Source organism: Gymnodraco acuticeps, unplaced genomic scaffold (assembly GCF_902827175.1).
Source record: "Gymnodraco acuticeps unplaced genomic scaffold, fGymAcu1.1, whole genome shotgun sequence".
Lineage (NCBI taxonomy): Eukaryota > Metazoa > Chordata > Actinopteri > Perciformes > Bathydraconidae > Gymnodraco > Gymnodraco acuticeps.
The window spans coordinates 60166-76964 of record NW_022992162.1 but is presented as its reverse complement, the minus strand read 5'-3'; the positions used below and the strand labels follow the sequence as shown (position 1 = coordinate 76964).

At 41.7% G+C, this 16799-nt stretch overlaps 1 protein-coding gene across 1 annotated transcript in view; it reads left to right on the top strand.

The window, feature by feature from the left end:
- The window catches only part of met (MET proto-oncogene, receptor tyrosine kinase), a 105569-nt gene that overhangs the window by 28614 nt on the left and 60156 nt on the right, over window positions 1-16799 (top strand). The window contains exons 3-8 of the mRNA XM_034204589.1: window positions 2487-2690; window positions 11914-12042; window positions 12635-12805; window positions 13659-13816; window positions 14304-14418; window positions 16418-16554. Of these exons, the coding sequence (XP_034060480.1) occupies window positions 2487-2690; window positions 11914-12042; window positions 12635-12805; window positions 13659-13816; window positions 14304-14418; window positions 16418-16554 (914 nt within the window). The remainder of the gene's footprint in view (window positions 1-2486; window positions 2691-11913; window positions 12043-12634; window positions 12806-13658; window positions 13817-14303; window positions 14419-16417; window positions 16555-16799) is intronic.

The window sequence follows — 16799 nt, the reverse complement described above, 5'->3', positions numbered from 1 at the left end:
CTTTTTGTTTATTTCAGTAAAATAGTGACATCATTTTGTAACACTTCTATTGGCTACTCTCCAACACATTGTATTTGATAGGCTAAGGGGCGGGACATCTCTAAGCGGTTGACCAATCCCAACAGAGCCGGCCAGCTAACCAATCAGAGCAGACTGGGCTCTGGTTTCAGACAGAGGGTGAAAAGAGGTGCTGCAGCACAGGCAGTATGAGGACAATAAAGAGCTTTTTGAACATTGAAGCATGGAGACATGTCACAGTAGAGGCATCTGAATATAAATAAGAACCTGAAAATGAGCAGAATAGGGCTTCTTCCCAATATTAGCTCATATAAGCGTCTGTTGAACCCTCCATCTGTATGTCTAAATGCTCTTGGCTCTACATTTTTGAACATTAGAGCATGGAGACATGTCCCAGTAGAGACACTAAATACACATATGTCCTCTTTAAGTAACATAACAAATCAACTCGAATTTAATTACAGTAAAAAAAGTTACTCTCTACAGCTGGGGGAAAGTGAGGCATGTAGGAGTTGGCTCTGAGAGACACTTTTGAAAGGAGCCGTCCACAGGTCTTCATAAAGTTTGTACCTGTACTCCCTCCCCCCCCCCCCCCCCCCCCCCCGTCCTTCAGTGGAGAGGTCATCATCCACTGAAGCTGAGAAAACAACAGAAAGCTGGGGCTGGTCAGGCAGTCGGGTCAAGGACCTTTAAGAGCCACCCTGTGGGTCATTAATAATTAATGAAACCTGAGGCTGGGACAGGAGACCATGACTAAACACCAAAAGGGCCGAAGCAAGTGAAAAGGCAGAGGGGGGGGGATCGAGAAGAGGCCCTGAATCAGACTCTGGATACAGTCTCTGCTCTCACTGTATGCTCCAAAGACTGCAGACACAACAATCTGCACGACCCAGCGAAGTTTGGAAAGGAAAAAGTGGAGCCGTGGAGACTTTAGGTCCTCAAGTGCGGAAGAATGATCCCACTCAGGAAAAGTTATTTTAGTTAGTCTTCCTTCTCCATCCGAGCAACAATTACAGAACATGCCACATTTAGTTTATTTAAAACTCATTTGAACATGGCTAGTTGGGAATCAGCTGTCAACACTTACACTTTCTAAACTACACAAAGTCTTACTGTACTGCTTCAACCCGTGGCTATCTGCTTGCTATGTAATATATTTTGTTGTTGTTTGTTTATTGGCTATTTCTGTATTGTGAGCGTCTATTTTGCAAATACCCTCCTACAGAAAAATCAATGTGCACTGTATCTCTACTACATTTTTGAATGAATAACAGCACGAACGTCTTCTTCGCTGTTTCCCATGAAATCCTGCCGCCCCAAAAACTCCTGTGCCCTCGGGGTACAACCACGCAGACCTCCATTACGAGCAGGGCCTGATGAAAGAGTGGCTAAGGGGGGCTTAGGAGGTTTTGGTTCTTAACCCTCCCCCGTCGGGCCAGATATGAAAGCAGATAGTTCAACATGGTGTTATATAACAAGCAGGAGAGCAGTGTTTGGATGGGGCGATCCAATCTGGATGACGATTCCAAGAAAACTGCATTATGTGAAAATGTGTCGCGGTCTTTACTGCTTGTTCCAGGTTTTTGATTTTCGTGCCAACTCTCTATTCCGAAGAGGATGTGACCACAAGGATATATTGATATCATGTACAATAAGAAGCACTATCTCCACTGTCATTCTTACGCGTATATACAGTTTATACCAGGAGGATGAGGGCCACATCTGAACATTTCATTGAGATCTGAACATAAGTTAATGTTATTTTGAGTTCTGAAATCAAAGAGAATATAGCTAGAAAATACTTTGTTTTTCCCAGAAATCTGACTTTCTTTTCCTCAAAATTCTGACTTTAAATTCTGACTTTTTCTCAGAATTCTGGCTTCAATCTAACAATAAAAAAAGAAAATCACTTTTGGTCTGAACAGAACATTACAGCGACGTAAAACAAGACCCTTTAAAATACACCTGATCCAGGATTGACTCTGGATTTCATTTTAGGATCGACAGGTGCTTCAGTGTTGCATTATTCAATCGTGGGACCTTGTGTCTCCAATTGAAGGGGAAACCTATTCTATAAGGACTAATCGCTTTTCTAAATCATTCATCCCTTCTGCACTCAAACTTTTAAATTCTTGAAAAGGCTTTTAACTTGATTATTTATTTATTTATGTATTATTGTGATGCTTTGAACTATTTATAGTGTAAATTAGAATTATTCACATCTGTGCTCCCGGGTGTATCTGTGTGTTTTTCTTCTTGTATGTTCCTGCCTGTGTACATGACATAAGCTGCTGCTCATAACCAATTGCCCCTTGCGGGATTAATAAAGTTGTTGATTGATTGATTGATAAGTCATTATTTGGTGTCAGAGACATTGTTAATACATTATTATCATAGCTTGATTCATAGAGTTTCTCAAAGGGTTGACCTACAATCTTTACCTGATGCCTTTGTTGTATTCTCTGCAGAGTTCATCAGACGACTGCGACCCACATGAGGGAATCAACGAAGGGAAGGAGAGCAAGTACCGCCTGCAGGTGACCCAGTTCGTCCAGAGGCTGGAGTACTGGCAGAAAGAGTTGACCAACACCTTGGTTACATCCATCACCGTGGTAACAGTCCATGGCCGAGCTGTGGCGTATTTGGGCACCTCCGATGGACGCCACATTCAGGTGAGAAGGGTTTGTTTTGGGAGCACTTGATTTGATGTGCAGGGACGTTTTTCTATGAGAGCATGCATTTTAAACACTTTTTAAAACAGACGGCCTGGGGACCATTTCGAATCGGCCATCAGCTAATTCTAAAAGTATAATGTTACACGGCCCACAAATGAAACTTGTGCTTGTCTTATATTGCACTTCTGAAATATATCTGTACACATATATTACATGGTAGTATTCATGTGTTAATAAAACCACTTTTAGAATTAATTCAGTCGATTAAAGTCGGAAACATTTTCTAACATATCTTAGTTGATAAGAAAAAAGCCCGATGACTTATTTACATAACGAGCTTGAAACACACCCTTCCTATTTCTCCTTATTGTAATCAATGTGAGGCTTCTGTTTTAAGGGATGAGCTGCCAACACTCACAAGCATCCTTTACCTACATTTGATTGATTTGCTAACTGATAACTGAACTTACGAGGCGATATACCTCTAGTGAGCGGCCCAGCCCTTCGTATATTTCTCTGTATGTGGCCCTCGGTGAAAAAAGTTTGGACCCCCCTGTTTTAAAACGTATACATTGTTTAAGATGAACGAGGCTGATGACGTCGGCAGGTGACGATGATCTGTCTTTCATTGACTTTTTAGTTCTTGCAGGAACCCAATTTGCATGGGAAATACTAGCAGTTAGGCGCAAACAGACAGCCTGAGGCACTGTGGTTTCCCCTCTCTTACTCATCATGTAAATTGGGCAGGATGTTGGTATGTTTGCAGAGAACGCGCCCACACATTCAGGTGCCTCCGCTTCAGGCAGGTTGAGGGAATCTATGACCGAGCACCAGGACCTTTCTGTTTGCACAATTGTTTTACCTTTGACCTGTGCTCAGTGAGCCTCCAAAAAAAACGCTCGTTCCAGTCTGCCATCTGAGCAAACACTGCATTTGGCCGATCATTGTACAAACCAAGTGGATTACGCCCTCCTGGTCGCTTGTCAGCTGCTTTCAACGTGCCATACATGACCTGTCAATACTGCTGCATGGGGTTTAGGTCATGGGACTACTTTTAAGTCATGGGATAACTTAAGTCAGGGCTGGAAAGTATTCACATTTTTGCACTTTTTTGCATATAGGATTTGTCTGTGTTTGTGATAAGACATGGCTTGCTAAAACAGAAATCCATGAACCTGGTTTAACTTTTTACACTTGACTTTTTCAGTTTAAATCATGTGGACCAACAATGAAGTTCCTCTTTGAGCTAATTTTCTTGTAAATTCCTCACAAAAACACCACTTTTATCACATTTACCTCCACAAAAATCAGCTTGCAGAACATTCTCTCGCAATAAATACCAAGCAAAATCCCTTCCACTTCTTCAATTGTTCTTCTCTCTTGCTAAAAGTGCTTTTTGTGACGATCGTTTGAATAACCGCATTGAATGCAAGTTGTTATTGAATGCAGCACTGACAATAATAGCAGCTTTTAAAACTTTCTGGAGACTGTCAGGGAAGCTTCTCATGCTCATACTCATAGGGACGGGTGGCGCAGTGGTCTGTGCGTTTGATCATCAGATCAAGGGGGCGTTGGTGAACTCCAGTTCAAAACCCGCTCCCGCCCCACTGCGTCAGGCCGTTGTGTCCTTGGGCAAGACACTTCACCCGAATTTGCTCCTGTGGGTATTGTCCACAGTAGATGACCATTACATGTATGATCTGTGTGTGTAATGTGTATTTGTAAAGCGCTTTGAGAGTCTTTGATAAAGCGCTATAATAAATATAAGGATTATTATTATTATTATTTATACTGTCTCTCTCAAGTAAGCATTTGAAAAGTTAAAATTAGGCAACATCGGCTTGAAATATGAACGTTTCTCAGAACACCTTTTTAAAAAATGTACGTGACTTAGATTTTTGGAATAACTTCTTTTCTGAACCTTCTCTTTAAAACTATTAAAAATAGCTTCACGTCTATGCAAATCACCACAACTGCGTTAAGTGAGAATATGATTTCAAATCAAATCAAGTTTTATTTATATAGCACATTTATAAACGATTTATGGTCGAGCCAAAGTGCTGTACATATAATAAAAATAGCCTACAGTAGAGACACTTTACAGCAAATACAACAGCACAGATTGTTCAGAATATCAGTATGAGAAAAACGACACCCTCTGTCCTTAGACCCTCACATCGTACAAGGACTTGTACGACAACACTTCCAGAGAAAACCCACAGTTTTGATAGATAGGCTTTCGGTGCCGGTGCACCTGCAGTTGAAATGTGGATTTGGCCTCTTGAAGGTTACTTGCATTGCGAATAAGTGCTATCCATCGGGGTGAAACAAAGCATTTTGGCACCTAACTTAAATAACTTAATATGGCTACTGTAGCTAGATGTCAGAGTGTGAATTCCCCCCCCCCTCCCCTTTTTGGTGGTCACTCCTTTTGTCCATCAATGCATTGACTCTGTGTCATGCAATGGTTCCAGCTGCAGAGTAAAGTGCAGTGGGGACATTGTGTTGCATGGAACAAAGCACGTAGAGTAAAAGCTGAATTACCTCACGTGTTTTTGAAACACAAGAATGAAAAGACATGCAAGAAAAAAAGCAAGAGAGAGACGTGGAAAAAAGGGGCGACAGCTGCAGTGAGGGATGGAGTTGGGGGGGGGGGGGGGTGATGGAGTTGGGGTGCGAGAGGCTTACAAGCCGAACGGCACGTTAATGGTGAACGCCGGGCCCCGCTGACACTTCTCTCTCACGACATTTTCTACTCACCGAGGGTCCCGTGCAGCTGTTGCTGTAACTTTCTCTACTGTTCACCCCCCCCACCACCCCCTCCTCACCCCTTATTTTTTGTTGTTTTTGTGGAAGAAGTTCATTGTTTGAGCTGAAGGGGTTTCGAGGAGCAGAGCAGCTGTCAAATATGTTCTGCCTGTCAACTGAGACGAGAGGTGTTCATCTGAACACTGGTGCTTCTACGCTCTTAACTACGGTTAAACATATTCCTAGTGTTTATAAAGTGATCTTGATCGCTGCAGGGTTGAGGTTGCAGTTTGATCGTGCAGGTGAAACAGATACTCGTTTTTAAATTGAATTGAGTTTATAGATACAGTATCGAGACACTAGAAGCAGACTAAGAGACAAAGTAAGAAAGATGTCTCAGGGAGAAACCGAACAGTCAACAGTGATTTAGATTTTACTCTCCAGTCACATTATCAACCATTTTGTATCCAAGCAGCTGAATTAGTGCCGGAATGAGTCCTGAACTTGGAAATGAGTTGGCATATTAGCACTTCCTGTACCCTTGTCTCATAGTCAATGGGTTTTTGAATGAGTTTTTGAGTAAAGATATAGGGTCTGTCAAATTGAAGAGATGTCCAATTTGTCTGGTGTTCAGCAGACAAGACTTATTATTTTACTTTATCAAAAAAACAAAGAATTGCTCCAGGTTTCAAAACAGTTCACCATAAACCAATGTGAGAGGTGACAGTCACTACATCTACTTTCTTTTTTACAATTGGAGCCTGAGCGCTTGTGTTTTTTTGGCCCAGTACTTCCAGCTTACCTCGTTCCTTGATTGCAGCGACTTCTTTCTTGACTCAAATGTTATTATAACTTGATCGGAAATACGCCAAATGACCCAAGGTGTAATGAACTGGAATGATGCATTAGCCGGCTCTCAAGTATCCTGTTGTGACCGAAGTTTCTCATTCACTTACCCTGAGTTTCTTTTTAAAGGCGTACATTTGAACCGACAACCCTTCCACCACCTGCTCTTTCCCAAAGATTAGCTACAATAGGGATTGCAAGACTTGGTAGTCCTTGTCGGCAACGCATTTCATTGTTAGTACGTTAAAAAATAACCTGTCAAGTTTTCATGTTTTCCAGTTTCCTGGTTGTTCCCAGTGAGGGGAACAAGGAGTCGAGTCAGTGACAGAAACATAGTTTTGTTTCCCCCCCGATGAACTCCATTCTGGCTCAGGAAGTGTTTCCCTCGGCTTCACTTGGGCCACTGTGGGAATAACACAGAAGCCGTGTTTAGAGGCCAAACTTCCCCCCCGCCTGCTTAATACAATAAGCTGTAATTTACACCGCTATTACCTCCAGAGAGATGCCTGTTGTATGGCCCTGTCCCCAGCGGAAAGCCTGCCATTATACTCGCTGTCACAAAGCTAACGTTGATCATGAGGCTCAAACAGTGGGAGGAATGAAGCCGGGAAACAAGGAGGGCGAGCGGAGTGTCAGCCAAGCAACAAAATCACATTTAAAGTTTACAATACAGAGTGTTATGAGTATTTAATGGAATCACACACGCATACCAAAAGTCCCATCCCTGCAGAGTGTGTGTGTGTGTGTGTGTGTGTGTGTGTGTGTGTGTGTGTGTGTGTGTGTGTGTGTGTGTGTGTGTGTGTGTGTGTGTGTGTGTGTGTGTGTGTGTGTGTGTGTGTGTGTGTGTGTGTGTGTGTGTGTGTGTGTGTGTGTGTGTGTGTGTGTGTGTGTGTGTGTGTGTGTGTGTGTGTGTGTGTGTGTGTGTGTGTGTGTGTGTGTGTGTGTGTGTGTGTGTGTGTGTGTGTGTGTGTGTGTGTGTGTGTGTGTGTGTGTGTGTGTGTGTGTGTGTGTGTGTGTGTGTGTGTGTGTGTGTGTGTGTGTGTGTGTGTGTGTGTGTGTGTGTGTGTGTGTGTGTGTGTGTGTGTGTGTGCGCTTGCTTCATGTAACTGGATCAACCACGCAGCCCATTAGAGACCCAGTAACCCGGGCCCTGTAATTGCATCTTAACCGCAAATGATGAATGCTGTTCCAGGTGTGTTGACTGTGTGATGAAGAGAGAACAAGTAGGGAACAGTGTGTACATCAGTTTGTGTGTGTGTGTGTGTGGGTATCTATCTGTGTTTACTCTTGAATATGTGTGTAAATGACATTTGTGATAATACCGCCTTACGTACATGATGAGTGTTTGTGTGCATGTGGGAGATTGCAGAGATAAAGACAAAAGTGTGTGTGAGTGAGTATGATAGATGGAGAGTGTGTGTTGCAAGTTTGCCGACTTACAGTATGTGCTTGAAACACCGCCCAAGTTGGAAGAGGATATAAAGTGCATCCTTTTGTCTCCTCTCAATTAAAACCGTCTCTATAGTGAAAGTTAACAGCTCAATGTAAAGTCACTACTAGAATGTGTCTCTTCAAATTGTAAGTATTACTGCATTTTAGGTTACCGAAAGTTATGTAACTCAAATAAAGTGCAGTTAATTCAAAACATGAACACGTTGTGTCTGCAGGCATTTGTAAAGGCTGAAGCTGAATTACTGCCAGACCAATTTTATAGCTGTCAAATTCGACTGATTGCACGGAAAATACTGAATAGATGGCGAGCGTCTGCCTCCAGTGTTTGTTAAGGTTTTAACATGCCTTGATCAAATGGTTGCCTTAAAGATCAAAGTGGATATTCTTCGTGGATATAACTACTGGAAAGAAAACAAAGAATTAAATGTCCAGAGATGTCAAGTGTAAACGTGTTTATTTGCCTTATTAGGAAGAAGCAGACATTATATAAGACGGATAAAATGCACTTTACTTCATAACTATGAGAACATAACAAAAGATGGAATATACGCTTTGAAAAGCAAGAGCGTGCAAACACTGCAAAAAATCACGCATGCATCGTTGTGTTCATGCATTCAGACACACACAACTTCAACTAGGGCTGCTCAATTAATCGTATTTTAATCGCAATTACGTTTTTGGCTTGCAACAATTATGAAAACAACGTAATCGAAATAAAACGTTTTTTTTTTTTTTTTTTTCAGTTGAATTATACTTAAAGTTCAGGGTAATCAACTGTTAAAAACATACTGTTCAAAGTAAATTTATCGTTTTTAATAATCGTGATATCAATTATTGACCCAAATAATCGAGATTATGATTTTTGCCACAATCGAGCAGCCCTAACTTTAACAACACTTTATTTCCATTTCTCGGCTTACAAAGAGTGGGTGGGTGTGGAGCTACAGCGATTGGTCCATTTGGTCGTTGTCACGTTACTTCTTGGTACCAGAAAGAAAATGAGAAATCTCCAACGAGGCGTTCTGGGGCTAGACAGGTCTTTTCTGTGTTAGAGTTTTACTCGCTACAGGGTGTACTTTGAGGGTGTGTGACTCTGCAGACCGTTTACATGCAGAAAAAGCTATAACACACAAGGGGACGGGTGATAACCGGAAAGTATGACATGGGCCCTTTAACGTTTGTGGACTAGCCTACCGCCTGCAGAGCAAACTATAGAGCTGCTGGTCGCTGCTAAAAGGTTTGAGTCAGGATGCTGTAAAATTGGCAAAAACTTCCCCTATAATGACGCATAATCTGGATTGATTATGAACCGAGCCCAGGGTGGACATTGTACTTGCCAAACATATTAAACTAATGGATTAATCATTGATAATGGCTGTAACTAATTGCACACTAACATTATGCATTCTCACGGCAAGTGGTGTTGACACAGACGCATAGTTAATGATATCAATTACACCTTAACTGCTTTGACAATTCCAAACGTCTGCTGTGAGAAAGATCTGTCGGACCTTGACACCTGAGGAAGAGTAAACATTGTAATGAATTAGCTTTTTAATACAACGCTGCTGTAAGGGTAATACACTGGGAAAGATTGACACAGTCTGGATCATATTCCACTGGATCCTTCATTGGATCAGCGCCAAAAGACCTGTCGATGTCTTCCACTTCCCGATCATCGAGGCTTTGTTTGTCCTCAGGCGCTGCTGTGGATCTGTTGTTGTCGACTCAAAGACTCCGTATAATCTTTCCTTGTAATGTAATTCATTGTCTGTATCAACTTACGATGTATAGAAATGTTCTTAAGTCAACAACGGTGGTGAAACAGCAGTGACAAAATCCATCCTCCTAACCAGGTGTCCTTAGCTGACCTTTACTTCAAATACATATCAGTTTTATTGTGAACAAACATTAAATATCTTGGACTGCAGTCACTTCTTCGCTAACGGAGCGTCCACACTACAGCTTCAAAAAAAGCTTGGAGCTGGGCGTGTCTGAAGCTTGGGGATTTTATTCGAGCAACGCGACCAACAACCAATCACATGGATCTCCCGCCCCCGACATACAAAGCAAAAAACCCCGGGGATTTTATGCGAGCAATATATATATATATATATATCGCCCCAAACAGGCGAAAACCTACCAGTTTCACCCACTGTCTCTGCCACCTCCCTCCATGCCTGGTTCCTCCGGTTTGTATCCCGGTAGGTGAAGAGGTTCTGGTCATACAAAACCGGGTGATTCGCTACGGCGATAATTAGTTTCTCCTCCATCTTTTTTTTAAATATAGAAATGAACGGCAGGATATCTCTCCCAGCTTAGACGCGGTTTGATTGGCCTCGGCTTGAGCTGTCAGATTTTCAGAAACGGGATTTGATTGGCTGGCGCTGGCTACTCCGGCGTCTCCGGCGTCAGAAGACGGCGGAGACGGACCGCTATGCTACCCACAATTCAGTTCGGCGAAAAGCGAGGCAACGTGACGTCACCCCATTCAAAGTGAATGGGCAGACGCGTTGGAAACAGTTTTTGAAGCTGTCGACGCTGTAGTGTGGACGGCCCGGGCTGTGCGTCTTTTTGACTTAGTTTCCTTCTGCTGTGCCTTTAGCAACATACTTAGCCACTATATAAGCCTGAGGTTTCAATGTATGGCACTTGCTGGAGAGAAACATTTAGATTATTTGTTGAGAAATACAGCATCAGGCCCTCAACTTTTTAGTTTGTCAATTGACGTGCAGCGTCTTAAAGAATAGTACTTCTGGCACTAAGGCAATTTAAACATTGTCTGGTTACCTGTTTGCTGATTTCATCTCTATTTGCGTTTGTTCTATTGTAACAAAGCAACTTCAGTTCAGTCTCAGGCAATGACACTGAGTCATGTCGCATGACGTGACGACATTGACTTTACATTAGAAAATTAAATAAATAAATAAAGTCCTCCAACATTTAAACTTTTCATTGATCAGATAACACATTTTTTACCTCTGGAGAAAATGACATTGGAAAAATATAATCGTGGACATTTCTTTCAAGCTCTGTGGTTGCCTTTGTTTTCTTATTTGAAAATATATCTGAGATATGACCAGTGATGGAATGGTGCACTTTGTGGCTATTTTTCCTGACGGCCGGAAATACTAGTTGTGTTGTCTATATTGTCGCTGTATTGTATAATTATTTGTTTGTTTTACTTTGATGTGGGTTTATTTATTTATTTATTTTATTTTCCATATTTTTTCTCCATTTTATGTTTATCTTCATGGCTTTGTTGTTTAAGTTATATTGATAAGCATTTTTTTTTGCGGGTGGAGGGAGGGAGTGTAGTGAGTATACTGTGGTACTGTGATATTACAATATAAATGAAATGGCATCGATTACTGTACACTATAATGAAATAAAAAGACTTTAATATAATATAATATAAAAAAATAATTTAATTAATGAGAGTAAGTTTTTGTTTTGGAGTAAACCATGAACTGTTGCAAGACCAAGTGCATGCATGTGCTCCTATGGCTACACTACTTGCTAAATAGATACAATACAATTAAATACAATAATACAAAGAGGCTTTATTGGCATGACTACATTTTAAACTTCCAAAGGCGTTATAACAGAACAAAAATAAACACTAAACATAACTAATAAATAGAGACATGCATAAGATGAAATGGATGAGATGAAATGGCGCCGTTAATCTTCCCCCGCAGCTTATTCTATTGTTTTTTGTTTTAGTTTTTCATCTGTGAACGATACGATATTACTTTATTGGTCAGATCAAGACAGACATTTGACTTGCATAACAGCGGCTCCATGTGTAACACCAACAGACAAATATCAGGACACAATACATGAACAACAAACATTTAACACACGATCAGTGAGAGAAAACCTGCTCAAGCCTTTAGCGTGCATTTGATTCAGCTCTGAGTTTACTGTGAGGACTGCCTGGAGCACAAAGGATGCTTCAGTCTGACCTTATTGAATCGTGGGACCCTGTATCTCCCATTAGATGGTAGCAGTTCATATTCTCTGTTCAGAACATGGTTTGGGTCAGAGATGATGTTGTTAGACAGCCTCACTAGGTTGTTATGATAGGCTGAGTCATAAAGTCTAAAGTCATAAGTGTGTGAGCATTTACTTGTGCTGTATCCCTGTCTTAAATGACTTCTCCATGTTTCAGGTGCTTGTCTCCCGCTTCGCCTCCCCTCATGTGAACGTGCGTCTGGACTCTCAGCCCGTCTCGGCCAGCGTTGCTCTGCTGGAGGCCGACGGCTCAGGAGGATCTCTGCTGATGGCCACTGGGAACAAGGTGGGGCTAAAACACGGAGAATAATCACCTTTATTTTCTCCTAAACAAAGTAACCTACACATTTGGTAGTTTATGTCCCGTGTTCATATCTCAAGAATAACAAGAGCATAAAGAAGACGGACTGGAAACACTGCTATTTGTGTTGATCATTGCCTTTTTAAATACTTTAAGTGTGCTAGGCTTATTTCCTCTTGTGAAGACTTCAAAACCATTGCGACTAACATAGTTTCATCATTTTAGATTGCCCTGTAGAATAAAGGCATTTTAACTTTGCACTAACCCTACCTCGTGCATTGGATTGTCTTTTGAGATGGACTTGAATTTGACTTGTTTTTGAAACCATATTCCACTCATTTAACACCGAGCCCTTCAGAAGATGGAACAATCATAACAAGAACATAATCTGTACATTTCCTTGCATTAGCGAGATGATGACACACACACTCTTTTACTAAAAGCAGATAAACACAGAAAAGAGCCAACAGGATTAACGTTTTTTTCGACTTCTAATCCAATCGTCCCGGAGGGGAAACACTTTGCTTGTGTGTGAGATAATACATTAACACTACAGACTTTTCTTTCCTCTTTCCAGATCACTAAAGTCCCTCTGATTGGCCCCGGCTGTGATCAGCTGACCACCTGTACTTCCTGTTTGTTGTCGTCACGGGTGACAGAATGTGGCTGGTGTGATGGACGCTGCACCAGAGCCAATCAGTGTCCCTCCCTCTGGACCCAGGACTACTGCACACCCGTCATCACTAAGGTAACCACAGTTAGTCACCATGGTGATAATTATGGCCGGTAACTTAATATTTGTACTCACTAGCTACATTATTGTTTGTGTTTAAGCCCTAAGAGAGTAAAAATGGCATGTGGTAATGTAGAATATTAGCGCTCCAACACATTGTACGTATTAGGCTAAGGGGCGGGACATCTCCAAGTGGTTGACCAATCACAACAGAGCCAGTCAGCTAACCAATCAGAGCAGACTGAGCTCTTGTTTCAGACAGAGGGTGAAAAGACAGGCAGTATGAGAAAAGTAAAGAGCTTTTTGAACATTAAAGCATGGAGACATGTCACAGCAGAGAAACTACATACTGATATGAACCTAAGAATTAGCATAATATAGGGCCCCTTTAAAATATTAGCTCATATAAGCGTCTGTTGAACCCACAATCTCTGTCTAAATGCTCGGGTCTCTACACTTAGCATTTTTGAAGGTCATGCTCCTTCCTCATGAACAGCAGCACTGTCCTATCTAACACTTTGGGGGCTCAGTGTGGGTGGTGTTCATTCTTTCTGACTTTAATGTTGCACCCCATGCTGTCAGACTGTTTCCATATATAAAAAACTAAACAAGATGCCACCTACACCGCCCTTAATGGAACAAAGTGGCTTAATGGGACAGGAACCTGTAAACTCTTACTCTGTGAATCATTTAACAGGCAACACTTTAAAAATAGCTGTAACTCACTAAAGAAAGGATGCTTGGTTGTTTTTTTATACAACACCTAGAAGGATTATCTTCTGAGATTCTAGTCTAATGTCAGGACACTCATCTGTATGGATTGCCACCAATGACAATAATGCTTACATTTTTCTCGTGTGTACGTTAGATTTTTCCAACCTCTGGACCAATACGAGGTTCTACAACTGTGACCATGTGTGGGAGAAACTTTGGATTCGACAAGACGGAGAACTTCAAGGGGTCTGTGGTGACGGTGGAGGTGGCAGGAGCTCCCTGCAAACTGCCCAGACAAGACAGTATCAACAGGTGTGTGTGTTTGTCACGCCTTGCTGAATACACACCATGCCTGTGTGTTGTTGATGTACTTTTGTATATCGGCATGCAATGTTATAATGCTGTCCTATAATGATTTGTTTTCCGCACAGTATCTGGGAGAGCCATATTTGAGAGGCAGAGTGTGTGTTAAGTGGTGTGTTTACGAGATAAAGGGACACTGGCGTCCTATAGGGGGAAGGCAGGAGATTAACAGGGGTTATTGTGTTGAAGCAAGAATGTTAGGAAGCCCCCTCTTTCTCCTGCAACACAACACATGACTCCCCTAACTGAAAAATTGCTGGGAAAAGTCGCTGCAAATAAATAAATGAAACAAATAAAAAAAACAACGTTCCCAATCCCAGATGAAGATTGCCTGTGTGTGCGTTTACTGCAGAGCTAGAGATGATTGAATTAGGATGCTTGTTGGCTGTGGCAGGGTATAATGCCTGATCTGTGTTGTTGGGGGGTTTGTGTTTAGGTGGACTGAGATGCAGTGTTCCCCCGTGTTCAGCGGGAACTTCACCCCGTCAGGACACACAGTGAAGGTCACCAGTGGAAATATGGTGGCCACGATGGAGGGCTTCACTTTTGTGGTAAGAATGACGTTTTCCCTTCCTTATCTTTGTTGTGTTTCGATATTGATGGTATAATACAAAGTCCTACATTCAAGACAAAGATTACATCACTTGTTAGACGCTTTTATCCAAAGCGACTTACATACATGCAGTACTGTGGACAATCCCCACAGGAGCAATTTGGGGTGAAGTGTCACAACGACATGCTGACTGCAGTGGGACTCGAACTTGCTATCCCCTGATTCGAAGTCCAGCACACTATCCACTGAGCCACAGCCTCCCCTCCAGATAAAAGGAGTAGTCAACCCCCGCAAACAAACTCAAAAGTTCAATAGTACCTCTTAACACAAGTATGAAAATCTCTCCAATGACAAAACGGACAACAGATATTGTGTTTCGATATCATATTTACAGTGATAAGATGGTACACTTAATACACCAACACAAATTGAAGAAGTAGTAAACCTTGTGTGATTACCACTTTCATGTATAATGCTATTTTGGACCACTCGCTAACAACCTCTAGAATTACAAAAAGGACAACAGTTTTCAAACCATGCAATTTGTTTCTTTCTGTGCTAATAATTAGACTCTAATCCCAGAACAACATTATATGGATGTATATGTATATGTGACCTGCTCTATCAAAATTAGTCGCATTGACCCGAAGACACCTTTTGAGTTGTATACACTGCTGGAAAGAGGAGATTCCTAGCTTTCTAATGATATCAGGATTGTTTTTGTACTCCAAATATAAAGCGAAATATGTCACATTATATAATGACTGTCCCCGAGTCATCATTTTGAGAAAAAGGCCTTCAAAGTTTTCTCTTCTCTGGAATCCATCGATCTGATTGGTTATTAGCAAATGATCAAAATACTACGGAGGGAAGATATTTTCATTTGGAGGGGAAGTGTGTGTGTGTGTGGTGTGTGTGTGTGTGTGTGTGGTGTGTGTGTGTGTGTGTGTGTGTGGTGTGTGTGTGTGTGTGTGTGTGTGGTGTGTGTGTGTGTGTGGTGTGGTGTGTGTGTGTGTGTGGTGTAGTGTGTGTGTGTGTGTGTGTGTGTGTGTGTGTGTGTGTGTGTTGTGTGTGGTGTGTGTGTGTGTGTGTGTGTGTGTGTGTGTGTGTGTGTGTGTGTGTGTGTGTTGTGTGTGTGTGTGTGTGTTGGTGTGTGTGTGTGTGTGTTGGTGTGTGTGTGTGTGTGTGTGTGTGTGTGTGTGTGTGTGTGTGTGTTGTGTGTGTGTGTGTGTGTGTGTGTGTTGTGTGTGTGTGTGTGTGTAATTTTGCGTTTGTGTGTATTGTGTTTGTTTCCCGGGGAAACCCTCACGAGAAACACCGGCTGTTGTTATGCCTGCAGTGACGTAAAGTTACTCCGTTCTCCGCTTGTAATTATACCGAAGCTTCAAAGTTGTATTTATCATCTGAATTTGCCGAAACAAGTTTAATATTCTGAAAGCCAAGACTTTGTTTATTTGAAATCAGATGAAAACAAACTGTAACGGACCCTGCCGTGTTATCTATGATTACTATACTCTTACATAATGTCAGCGGGAGGGAGGGCGGCGGCGCTGCGGAAGAGCAGATTGCTAGGGAGAGGTGCCTGTCTTCGTCCCTTTACAAGCTTCAAAAATGTATTTATCGTGTGATTTTGGAAATAAAAGTTTCATATTCTGAAAGCCAAGACTTTGTTTATTAAAAATCAAATAAAACACCCGAACCCCGAAAAAATAGTTTTTTACGTAAATCCACATTTATTTTGAAATGAGCCGTTGCGACTTCCGACTGATTTCGATAGAGCGGGTCACATATCTATTCCAAATACTTTCTTAATGTTGCACCAATCCTACACTTAAACATTCTGTGTATCCTGTGTTTGTCGAACAACATTTACAGTGAATCAGCATGTACACTTGATGAGTCGTACATATAGAAATGTCGCTTTTTAGGCAAATTGGTAGAATCCAAAGATAAGACATGAGAGATATTGAATGTGTCTTGGTGGTCTCTGCTTCCAGGACCCTGTGATCAGCGAAATCTTCCCGACATTCGGACCAAAGTCTGGAAACACCATGCTGACCATCAGAGGAGCCTTCCTGGATTCTGGGAACAAGAGAGAAGTGATGATAGGGAAAGCAGCCTGTAAGGTCCAGAGGTCAGTTTACAGTCTTATTTTCTTTGCCTCACAAACTGCATTACAGGAACATCTCTCCAAGATAAAGTTTGTTTGTCAAGTGTCTATTATATTTTCTGTGGCGTTTTCTGTCTTTTTGACACTTGTGGAGGTTGTACAGGATAATAGTGTAGATGTATTGGCTGGTACACATGTTCAAATGTGTCTTGACTTAACTGTAACTCCAAGAACATTTAGTCAAATATTGCTGCTTGTCATTTATAAAA